We start from the raw sequence: 12878 nt of genomic DNA on the forward strand, positions 1-12878 counted from the left end.
TAGAAATACATCCAGAAACCAAAAATATAATGAAGAATAGTCAGCATGGATTTCAAAAGGGAAGGTCATGCTTTGAAGTCATAACAGAAAAATTAGACAAGGGTAATGTAGTAGATGTAATATATTTGGATTTTCAAAGGACCCGTCAGTCTTGCACTCTGCTCACCTTTGTCCGTGCATCGATCTGGGCTTCTCGATCCAACAACAGCCTGACCATATTGGTGTTCCCTCTTCTGGAGGCGATGTGCAGCGCAGTGATTCCATTCTGAACACAACAAATGAACAGAATAGAAAACTCAAAAAAACCCTCGAGTTTCACATTCAGCATCTCGAAGGTGGCCCACTGTCTTTCATTCATGTTGGGTCACTCAATGAATAATGGATGTGGCAAGTCTAACTTCAGCTCAGTTGATGCCATCACTGTCAACCCCCATGAGGACTGTGACCACTGTGACAGGAATCATGGGCCCGAATCCACACTTTCCTGCCATGGGGGCTCAGACCCCTTCATTTACAAACGTGCTCCTTTCAATGCTGACAGATGTCGGGCTCCACCAGAAAGGCCAACTCTTCAGTTCTGACAAGCCTCAGCTTCCCCTTCTCATGCTAAAGACACAGAGGAACTAGAAATTGGTTGAAGCCGTGGCTGGTACTCCAGGCAAAGCGGGGGCTGGAGTATCCAATCTGATTCGCGGCGTGCATGCGTGCAAACATTCTGTGCCGGAAACATGCTGCCCTCGACATTGGAAAAGGCAGAAAAAGAGGCGCCTGAAACAGGAGTTCGGTCCTTTGCATGTTCAAATAAGGGAATGAAAGCCGTTTGAGGAGCCCTGTCCAAAATTGTGCTGCTCTGAACACTGCCGGCACTGGGCCAGGTATGTTCAGGAAAAAGTGGTTCATATGGTCCTTAAAGGGACCACTGGAGGTTGCCCCCAAAAAGGTCAGTATGTTGAAGAATATTTCTGAATGTGGATCCGGGAGGTGAAGGCGTGCTCCTCCCGACAACACTGCAAAGCCGAAGACTGTTGCAGGCTCCCACTCGAACCCCTTCTGATTGACCACCTCCCTCCCCATCGCTTCCCACACTCCCGATCGCCCCTCCCTCCCCATCACTTCCCACACTCCCGATCGCCCCTCCCTCCCCATCGCTTCTCACATCCCCAATCGCCCCCTCCCTCCCCATCACTTCCCACACTCCCGATCGCCCCTCCCTCCCGATCGCCCCCTCCCTCCCCATCGCTTCCCACACTCCCGATCGCCCCTCCCTCCCCATCGATTCTCACACTCCCGATCGCCCCTCCCTCCCCATCGCCCCCTCCCTCCCCATCGCTTCCCACACTCCCGATCGCCCCTCCCTCCCGATCGCCCCCTCCCTCCCCATCGCTTCCCACACTCCCGATCACCCCTCCGTCCCCATCGATTCCCACACTCCCGATCGCCCCTCCCTCCCCATCGATTCCCACACTCCCGATCGCCCCTCCCTCCCCATCGATTCCCACACTCCCGATCGCCCCTCCCTCCCCATCGATTCCCACACTCCCGATCGCCCCTCCCTCCCCATCGATTCCCACACTCCCGATCGCCCCTCCCTCCCCATCGATTCCCACACTCCCGATCGCCCCTCCCTCCCCATCGATTCCCACACTCCCGATCGCCCCTCCCTCCCCATCGATTCCCACACTCCCGATCGCCCCTCCCTCCCCATCGATTCCCACACTCCCGATCGCCCCTCCCTCCCCATCGATTCCCACACTCTCCATCGCCCCTCCCTCTCCATCGATTCCCACACTCACGATCGCCCCTCCCTCCCCATCGATTCTCACACTCCCGATCGCCCCTCCCTCCCCATCGATTCCCACACTCCCGATCGCCCCCTCCCTCCCCATCGATTCCCACACTCCCGATCGCCCCTCCCTCCCCATCGATTCCCACACTCCCGATCGCCCCTCCCTCCCCATCGATTCCCACACTCCCGATCGCCCCTCCCTCCCCATCGATTCCCACACTCCCGATCGCCCCTCCCTCCCCATCGATTCCCACACTCCCGATCGCCCCTCCCTCCCCATCGATTCCCACACTCCCGATCGCCCCTCCCTCTCCATCGATTCCCACACTCACGATCGCCCCTCCCTCCCCATCGATTCTCACACTCCCGATCGCCCCTCCCTCCCCATCGATTCCCACACTCCCGATCGCCCCTCCCTCCCCATCGATTCCCACACTCCCGATCGCCCCTCCCTCCCCATCGATTCCCACACTCCCGATCGCCCCTCCCTCCCCATCGATTCCCACACTCCCGATCGCCCCTCCCTCCCCATCGATTCCCACACTCCCGATCGCCCCTCCCTCCCCATCGATTCCCACACTCCCGATCGCCCCTCCCTCCCCATCGATTCCCACACTCCCGATCGCCCCCTCCCTCCCCATCGATTCCCACACTCCCGATCACCCCTCCCTCCCCATCGATTCCCACACTCCCGATCGCCCCCTCCCTCCCCATCGATTCCCACACTCCCGATCGCCCCTCCCTCCCCATCGATTCCCACACTCCCGATCGCCCCTCCCTCCCCATCGATTCCCACACTCCCGATCGCCCCTCCCTCCCCATCGATTCTCACACTCCCGATCGCCCCTCCCTCCCCATCGATTCCCACACTCCCGATCGCCCCTCCCTCCCCATCACTTCCCACACTCCCGATCGCCCCTCCCTCCCCATCGATTCCCACACTCCCGATCGCCCCTCCCTCTCCATCGATTCCCACACTCCCGATCGCCCCTCCCTCCCCATCGATTCCCACACTCCCGATCGCCCCTCCCTCTCCATCGATTCTCACACTCCCCATCGCCCCTCCCTCCCCATCGATTCCCACACTCCCGATCGCCCCTCCCTCTCCATCGATTCCCACACTCCCGATCACCCCTCCCTCCCCATCGATTCCCACACTCCCGATCGCCCCCTCCTCCCCATCGATTCCCACACTCCCGATCGCCCCTCCCTCCCCATCGATTCCCACACTCCCGATCGCCCCTCCCTCCCCATCGATTCCCACACTCCCGATCGCCCCTCCCTCCCCATCGATTCTCACACTCCCGATCGCCCCTCCCTCCCCATCGATTCCCACACTCCCGATCGCCCCTCCCTCCCCATCACTTCCCACACTCCCGATCGCCCCTCCCTCCCCATCGATTCCCACACTCCCGATCGCCCCTCCCTCTCCATCGATTCCCACACTCCCGATCGCCCCTCCCTCCCCATCGATTCCCACACTCCCGATCACCCCTCCCTCCCCATCGATTCCCACACTCCCGATCGCCCCTCCCTCCCCATCGATTCCCACACTCCCGATCGCCCCTCCCTCCCCATCGATTCCCACACTCCCGATCGCCCCTCCCTCCCCATCGATTCTCACACTCCCGATCGCCCCTCCCTCCCCATCGATTCTCACACTCCCGATCGCCCCTCCCTCCCCATCGATTCTCACACTCCCGATCGCCCCTCCCTCCCCATCGATTCCCACACTCCCGATCGCCCCTCCCTCCCCATCGATTCCCACACTCCCGATCGCCCCTCCCTCCCCATCGATTCCCACACTCCCGATCGCCCCTCCCTCCCCATCGATTCCCACACTCCCGATCGCCCCTCCCTCCCCATCGATTCTCACACTCCCGATCGCCCCTCCCTCCCCATCGCTTCCCACACTCCCGATCGCCCCTCCCTCTCCATCGATTCCCACACTCCCGATCGCCCCTCCCTCCCCATCGATTCCCACACTCCGATCGCCCCTCCCTCCCCATCGCTTCCCACACTCCCGATCGCCCCTCCCTCCCCATCGATTCTCACACTCCCGATCGCCCCTCCCTCCCCATCGATTCTCACACTCCCGATCGCCCCTCCCTCCCCATCGATTCCACACTCCGATCGCCCCTCCCTCCCCATCGATTCCCACACTCCCGATCGCCCCTCCCTCCCCATCGATTCCCACACTCCCGATCGCCCTCCCTCCCATCGATTCCCACACTCCCGATCGCCCCTCCCTCCCCATCGATTCTCACACTCCGATCGCCCCTCCCTCCCATCGCTTCCCACACTCCCGATCGCCCCTCCCTCCCCATCGATTCCCACACTCCCGATCGCCCTCCCTCCCCATCGATTCCCACACTCCGATCGCCCCTCCCTCCCCATCGATTCCCACACTCCCGATCGCCCCTCCCTCCCCATCGATTCCCACACTCCCGATCGCCCCTCCCTCCCCATCGATTCCCACACTCCCGATCGCCCCTCCCTCCCCATCGATTCCCACACTCCCGATCGCCCCTCCCTCCCCATCGATTCCCACACTCCCGATCGCCCCTCCCTCCCATCGATTTCCACACTCCCGATCGCCCCTCCCTCTCCCCATCGATTCCCACACTCCCGATCGCCCCTCCCTCCCCATCGCTTCCCACACTCCCGATCGCCCCTCCCTCCCCATCGATTCCCACACTCCCGATCGCCCCTCCCTCCCCATCGATTCCCACACTCCCGATCGCCCCTCCCTCCCCATCGCTTCCCACACTCCCATCGCCCTCCCTCCCCATCGATTCCCACACTCCCGATCGCCCCTCCCTCCCATCGATTCCCACACTCCCGATCGCCCCCTCCCTCCCCATCGATTCCACACTCCCGATCGCCCCTCCTCCCATCGATTCCCACACTCCCGATCGCCCCTCCCTCTCCATCGATTCTCACACTCCCGATCGCCCCTCCCTCCCCATCGCTTCCCACACTCCCATCGCCCCTCCCTCCCCATCGATTCCCACACTCCCGATCGCCCCTCCCTCCCCATCGATTCCCACACTCCCGATCGCCCCTCCTCCCCATCGATTCCACAATCCCGATCGCCCCTCCCTCCCCATCGATTCCACACTCCCGATCGCCCCTCCCTCCCCATCGATTCCCACACTCCAGATCGCCCCTCCCTCCCCATCACTTCCCACACTGCCGATCGCCCCTCCCTCCCCATCGATTCCCACACTCCCGATCGCCTCTCCCTCCCATCGCTTCCCACACTCCCCATCGCCCTCTCCCTCCCCATCGATTCCCACACTCCCGATCGCCCCTCCCTCCCCATCGATTCCCACACTCCCGATCGCCCCTCCCTCCCCATCGATTCCCACAATCCCGATCGCCCCTCCCTCCCCATCGATTCCCACACTCCCGATCGCCCCTCCCTCCCCATCGATTCCCACACTCCAGATCGCCCCTCCCTCCCCATCACTTCCCACACTGCCCGATCGCCCCTCCCTCCCCATCGATTCCCACACTCCCGATCGCCCCCTCCCTCCCCATCGATTCCCACAATCCCGATCGCCCCTCCCTCCCCATCGATTCCCACACTCCCGATCGCCCCTCCCTCCCCATCGATTCCCACACTCCCGATCGCCCCTCCCTCCCCATCGATTCTCACACTCCCGATCGCCCCTCCCTCCCCATCGCTTCCCACACTCCCGATCGCCCCTCCCTCCCCATCGATTCCCACACTCCCGATCGCCCCTCCCTCCCCATCGATTCCCACACTCCCGATCGCCCCTCCCTCCCCATCGCTTCCCACACTCCCGATCGCCCCTCCCTCTCCATCGATTCCCACACTCCCGATCGCCCCTCCCTCCCCATCGATTCCCACACTCCCGATCGCCCCTCCCTCTCCATCGATTCCCACACTCCCGATCGCCCCTCCCTCCCCATCGCTTCCCACACTCCCGATCGCCCCTCCCTCCCCATCGATTCCCACACTCCCGATCGCCCCTCCCTCCCCATCGATTCCCACACTCCCGATCGCCCCTCCCTCCCCATCGATTCCCACACTCCCGATCGCCCCTCCCTCCCCATCGATTCCCACACTCCCGATCGCCCCTCCCTCTCCATCGATTCCCACACTCCCGATCGCCCCTCCCTCCCCATCGATTCCCACACTCCCGATCGCCCCTCCCTCCCCATCGATTCCCACACTCCCGATCGCCCCTCCCTCCCCATCGATTCCCACACTCCCGATCGCCCCTCCCTCCCCATCGATTCCCACACTCCCGATCGCCCCTCCCTCCCCATCGATTCCCACACTCCCGATCGCCCCTCCCTCCCCATCGATTCCCACACTCCCGATCGCCCCTCCCTCCCCATCGATTCCCACACTCCCGATCGCCCCTCCCTCCCCATCGATTCCCACACTCCCGATCGCCCCTCCCTCCCCATCGATTCCCACACTCCCGATCGCCCCTCCCTCCCCATCGATTCCCACACTCCCGATCGCCCCTCCCTCCCCATCGATTCCCACACTCCCGATCGCCCCTCCCTCCCCATCGATTCCCACACTCCCGATCGCCCCTCCCTCCCCATCGATTCCCACACTCCCGATCGCCCCTCCCTCCCCATCGATTCCCACACTCCCGATCGCCCCTCCCTCCCCATCGATTCCCACACTCCCGATCGCCCCTCCCTCCCCATCGATTCCCACACTCCCGATCGCCCCTCCCTCCCCATCGATTCCCACACTCCCGATCGCCCCTCCCTCCCCATCGATTCCCACACTCCCGATCGCCCCTCCCTCTCCATCGATTCCCACACTCCCGATCGCCCCTCCCTCCCCATCGATTCCCACACTCCCGATCACCCCTCCCTCCCCATCGATTCCCACACTCCCGATCGCCCCTCCCTCCCCATCGATTCCCACACTCCCGATCGCCCCTCCCTCCCCATCGATTCCCACACTCCCGATCGCCCCTCCCTCCCCATCGATTCCCACACTCCCGATCGCCCCTCCCTCCCCATCGATTCCCACACTCCCGATCGCCCCTCCCTCCCCATCGATTCCCACACTCCCGATCGCCCCTCCCTCCCCATCGATTCCCACACTCCCGATCGCCCCCTCCCTCCCCATCGATTCCCACACTCCCGATCGCCCCTCCCTCCCCATCGATTCCCACACTCCCGATCGCCCCTCCCTCTCCATCGATTCTCACACTCCCGATCGCCCCTCCCTCCCCATCGCTTCCCACACTCCCCATCGCCCCTCCCTCCCCATCGATTCCCACACTCCCGATCGCCCCTCCCTCCCCATCGATTCCCACACTCCCGATCGCCCCTCCCTCCCCATCGATTCCCACAATCCCGATCGCCCCTCCCTCCCCATCGATTCCCACACTCCCGATCGCCCCTCCCTCCCCATCGATTCCCACACTCCAGATCGCCCCTCCCTCCCCATCACTTCCCACACTGCCGATCGCCCCTCCCTCCCCATCGATTCCCACACTCCCGATCGCCCCCTCCCTCCCCATCGATTCCCACAATCCCGATCGCCCCTCCCTCCCCATCGATTCCCACACTCCCGATCGCCCCTCCCTCCCCATCGATTCCCACACTCCCGATCGCCCCTCCCTCCCCATCGATTCCCACACTCCCGATCGCCCCTCCCTCCCCATCGATTCCCACACTCCCGATCGCCCCTCCCTCCCCATCGATTCCCACACTCCCGATCGCCCCTCCCTCCCCATCGATTCCCACACTCCCGATCGCCCCTCCCTCCCCATCGATTCTCACACTCCCGATCGCCCCTCCCTCCCCATCGATTCCCACACTCCCGATCGCCCCTCCCTCCCCATCGATTCCCACACTCCCGATCGCCCCCTCCCTCCCCATCGATTCCCACACTCCCGATCGCCCCCTCACTCCCCATCGATTCCCACACTCCCGATCGCCCCCTCCCTCCCCATCGATTCCCACACTCCCGATCGCCCCTCCCTCCCCATCGATTCCCACAATCCCGATCGCCCCTCCCTCCCCATCGATTCCCACACTCCCGATCGCCCCTCCCTCCCCATCGATTCCCACACTCCCGATCGCCCCTCCCTCCCCATCGATTCCCACACTCCCGATCGCCCCTCCCTCCCCATCGATTCTCACACTCCCGATCGCCCCTCCCTCCCCATCGATTCCCACACTCCCGATCGCCCCTCCCTCCCCATCGATTCCCACACTCCCGATCGCCCCTCCCTCCCCATCGATTCCCACACTCCCGATCGCCCCTCCCTCCCCATCGATTCCCACACTCCCGATCGCCCCTCCCTCCCCATCGATTCCCACACTCCCGATCGCCCCTCCCTCCCCATCGATTCTCACACTCCCGATCGCCCCTCCCTCTCCATCGCTTCCCACACTCCCGATCGCCCCTCCCTCCCCATCGCTTCCCACACTCCCGATCGCCCCTCCCTCTCCATCGATTCCCACACTCCCGATCGCCCCTCCCTCCCCATCGATTCCCACACTCCCGATCGCCCCTCCCTCCCCATCGCTTCCCACACTCCCGATCGCCCCTCCCTCTCCATCGATTCCCACACTCCCGATCGCCCCTCCCTCCCCATCGATTCCCACACTCCCGATCGCCCCTCCCTCTCCATCGATTCCCACACTCCCGATCGCCCCTCCCTCCCCATCGCTTCCCACACTCCCGATCGCCCCTCCCTCCCCATCGATTCCCACACTCCCGATCGCCCCTCCCTCCCCATCGATTCCCACACTCCCGATCGCCCCTCCCTCCCCATCGATTCCCACACTCCCGATCGCCCCTCCCTCCCCATCGATTCTCACACTCCCGATCGCCCCTCCCTCCCCATCGATTCTCACACTCCCGATCGCCCCTCCCTCCCCATCGATTCCCACACTCCCGATCGCCCCTCCCTCCCCATCGATTCTCACACTCCCGATCGCCCCTCCCTCCCCATCGATTCCCACACTCCCGATCGCCCCTCCCTCCCCATCGATTCCCACACTCCCGATCGCCCCTCCCTCCCCATCGATTCTCACACTCCCGATCGCCCCTCCCTCCCCATCGATTCCCACACTCCCGATCGCCCCTCCCTCCCCATCGATTCCCACACTCCCGATCGCCCCTCCCTCCCCATCGATTCCCACACTCCCGATCGCCCCTCCCTCCCCATCGATTCCCACACTCCCGATCGCCCCTCCCTCCCCATCGATTCCCACACTCCCGATCGCCCCTCCCTCTCCATCGATTCCCACACTCCCGATCGCCCCTCCCTCCCCATCGCTTCCCACACTCCCGATCGCCCCTCCCTCCCCATCGATTCCCACACTCCCGATCGCCCCCTCCCTCCCCATCGATTCCCACACTCTCCATCGCCCCTCCCTCTCCATCGATTCCCACACTCCCGATCGCCCCTCCCTCCCCATCGATTCTCACACTCCCGATCGCCCCTCCCTCCCCATCGATTCTCACACTCCCGATCGCCCCTCCCTCCCCATCGCTTCCCACACTCCCGATCGCCCCTCCCTCCCCATCGATTCCCACACTCCCGATCGCCCCCTCCCTCCCCATCGATTCCCACACTCCCGATCGCCCCTCCCTCCCCATCGATTCTCACACTCCCGATCGCCCCTCCCTCCCCATCGATTCCCACACTCCCGATCGCCCCTCCCTCCCCATCGATTCCCACACTCCCGATCGCCCCTCCCTCCCCATCGATTCCCACACTCCCGATCGCCCCTCCCTCCCCATCGATTCTCACACTCCCGATCGCCCCTCCCTCCCCATCGATTCCCACACTCCCGATCGCCCCTCCCTCCCCATCGATTCCCACACTCCCGATCGCCCCTCCCTCCCCATCGATTCCCACACTCCCGATCGCCCCTCCCTCCCCATCGATTCCCACACTCCCGATCGCCCCTCCCTCCCCATCGCTTCCCACACTCCCGATCGCCCCTCCCTCCCCATCGATTCCCACACTCCCGATCGCCCCTCCCTCCCCATCGATTCTCACACTCCCGATCGCCCCTCCCTCCCCATCGCTTCCCACACTCCCGATCGCCCCCTCCCTCCCCATCGATTCCCACACTCCCGATCGCCCCTCCCTCCCCATCGATTCTCACACTCCCGATCGCCCCTCCCTCCCCATCGCTTCCCACACTCCCGATCGCCCCTCCCTCCCCATCGATTCCCACACTCCCGATCGCCCCCTCCCTCCCCATCGATTCCCACACTCCCGATCGCCCCTCCCTCTCCATCGATTCTCACACTCCCGATCGCCCCCTCCCTCCCCATCGATTCCCACACTCCCGATCGCCCCTCCCTCCCCATCGATTCCCACACTCCCGATCGCCCCTCCCTCCCCATCGATTCCCACACTCCCGATCGCCCCTCCCTCCCCATCGATTCCCACACTCCCGATCGCCCCTCCCTCCCCATCGATTCCCACACTCCCGATCGCCCCTCCCTCCCCATCGATTCCCACACTCCCGATCGCCCCTCCCTCCCCATCGATTCCCACACTCCCGATCGCCCCTCCCTCCCCATCGATTCTCACACTCCCGATCGCCCCTCCCTCCCCATCGATTCCCACACTCCCGATCGCCCCTCCCTCCCCATCACTTCCCACACTCCCGATCGCCCCTCCCTCCCCATCGATTCCCACACTCCCGATCGCCCCTCCCTCCCCATCGATTCCCACACTCCCGATCGCCCCTCCCTCCCCATCGATTCCCACACTCCCGATCGCCCCTCCCTCCCGATCGATTCCCACACTCCCGATCGCCCCTCCCTCCCCATCGATTCCCACACTCCCGATCGCCCCTCCCTCCCCATCGATTCCCACACTCCCGATCGCCCCTCCCTCCCCATCGATTCCCACACTCCCGATCGCCCCTCCCTCTCCATCGATTCCCACACTCCCGATCGCCCCTCCCTCCCCATCGCTTCCCACACTCCCGATCGCCCCTCCCTCTCCATCGATTCCCACACTCCCGATCGCCCCTCCCTCCCCATCGATTCTCACACTCCCGATCGCCCCTCCCTCCCCATCGATTCCCACACTCCCGATCGCCCCTCCCTCTCCATCACTTCCCACACTCCCGATCGCCCCTCCCTCCCCATCGATTCCCACACTCCCGATCGCCCCTCCCTCCCCATCGATTCCCACACTCCCGATCGCCCCTCCCTCCCCATCGATTCCCACACTCCCGATCGCCCCTCCCTCCCCATCGATTCCCACACTCCCGATCGCCCCCTCCCTCCCCATCGATTCCCACACTCCCGATCGCCCCTCCCTCCCCATCGATTCTCACACTCCCGATCGCCCCCTCCCTCCCCATCGATTCCCACACTCCCGATCGCCCCTCCCTCCCCATCGCTTCCCACACTCCCGATCGCCCCTCCCTCTCCATCGATTCCCACACTCCCGATCGCCCCTCCCTCTCCATCGATTCCCACACTCCCGATCGCCCCTCCCTCTCCATCGATTCCCACACTCCCGATCGCCCCTCCCTCCCCATCGATTCCCACACTCCCGATCGCCCCTCCCTCCCCATCGATTCCCACACTCCCGATCGCCCCTCCCTCCCCATCGATTCCCACACTCCCGATCACCCCTCCCTCCCCATCGATTCCCACACTCCCGATCGCCCCTCCCTCTCCATCGATTCCCACACTCCCGATCGCCCCTCCCTCCCCATCGATTCCCACACTCCCGATCGCCCCTCCCTCCCCATCGATTTCCACACTCCCGATCGCCCCTCCCTCCCCATCGATTCCCACACTCCCGATCGCCCCTCCCTCCCCATCGATTCCCACACTCCCGATCGCCCCTCCCTCCCCATCGATTCCCACACTCCCGATCGCCCCTCCCTCTCCATCGATTCCCACACTCCCGATCGCCCCTCCCTCCCCATCGATTCTCACACTCCCGATCGCCCCTCCCTCCCCATCGATTCTCACACTCCCGATCGCCCCTCCCTCCCCATCGATTCCCACACTCCCGATCGCCCCTCCCTCCCCATCGATTCCCACACTCCCGATCGCCCCTCCCTCCCCATCGCTTCCCACACTCCCGATCGCCCCTCCCTCCCCATCGATTCCCACACTCCCGATCGCCCCTCCCTCCCCATCGATTCTCACACTCCCGATCGCCCCTCCCTCCCCATCGATTCCCACACTCCCGATCGCCCCTCCCTCCCCATCGATTCTCACACTCCCGATCGCCCCTCCCTCCCCATCGATTCCCACACTCCCGATCGCCCCTCCCTCCCCATCGATTCCCACACTCCCGATCACCCCTCCCTCCCCATCACTTCCCACACTCCCGATCGCCCCTCCCTCCCCATCGATTCTCACACTCCCGATCGCCCCTCCCTCCCCATCGATTCCCACACTCCCGATCGCCCCCTCCCTCCCCATTGCCCCCTCCCTCCCCATCGTTTCCCATATTCCCGATCGCCCCTCCCTCCCCATTGCCCCCTCCCTCCCCATCGCTTCTCACACTCCCGATCAGCCCCTCCCTCCCCGACACCCCCTGCCTCCCCATCGCTTCCCACACTCCCGATCGCCCCCTCCCTCCCCATTGCCCCCTCCCTCCCCATCGCTTCCCACACTCCCGATCGCCCCTCCCTCCCCATCGTTTCCCATATTCCCGATCGCCCCATCCCTTCCCAACGCCCCTTCCCTCCCCATCGCTTCCCACACTCCCGATCGCCCCCTCCCACCAGATCGTCCCCTCCCTCCCCATCGCCCCTACCACCAGATTGTTCCCCTCCCCCCAATCGCCTCCTCCCTCCCTCCCCGTTGCCCCTTCCCTCCCCATCGCCCCCTCCCTCTCGATTGCCCCCTCCCGATCACCCCCTCCCTCCCCATCGTCCCCTCCCTCCCCATTGCCCCCACCACCCGATCGCCCCCTCCCTCCCGATTGTTCCCCTCCCTCCCGATTGTCCCTCCCCGCAATCGCCTCCTCCCTCCCCACTGCTGCCTCCTTCCCCACAACCGCCTCCCACCCCATGGCCCCCTCCCTCCCCATCGCCCCTCCCCTCGATTGCCCCCCTCCCTCCTGATTCAATCAGAAAA

The 12878-nt window shown here is 64.7% G+C and overlaps 1 protein-coding gene across 18 annotated transcripts in view; it reads right to left on the minus strand.

Annotated features, from left to right (window-relative positions):
- Window positions 1-12878, minus strand: part of LOC137335801 (ankyrin-1-like) — a 233740-nt gene that overhangs the window by 109785 nt on the left and 111077 nt on the right. For all 18 annotated transcript variants that reach the window (XM_068001226.1, XM_068001235.1, XM_068001234.1 and 15 more), the window contains exon 8: window positions 167-265. In XM_068001226.1, the coding sequence (XP_067857327.1) occupies window positions 167-265 (99 nt within the window). The remainder of the gene's footprint in view (window positions 1-166; window positions 266-12878) is intronic.

This window comes from Heptranchias perlo, chromosome 20, assembly GCF_035084215.1.
Source record: "Heptranchias perlo isolate sHepPer1 chromosome 20, sHepPer1.hap1, whole genome shotgun sequence".
In the NCBI taxonomy this organism is placed as follows: domain Eukaryota; kingdom Metazoa; phylum Chordata; class Chondrichthyes; order Hexanchiformes; family Hexanchidae; genus Heptranchias; species Heptranchias perlo.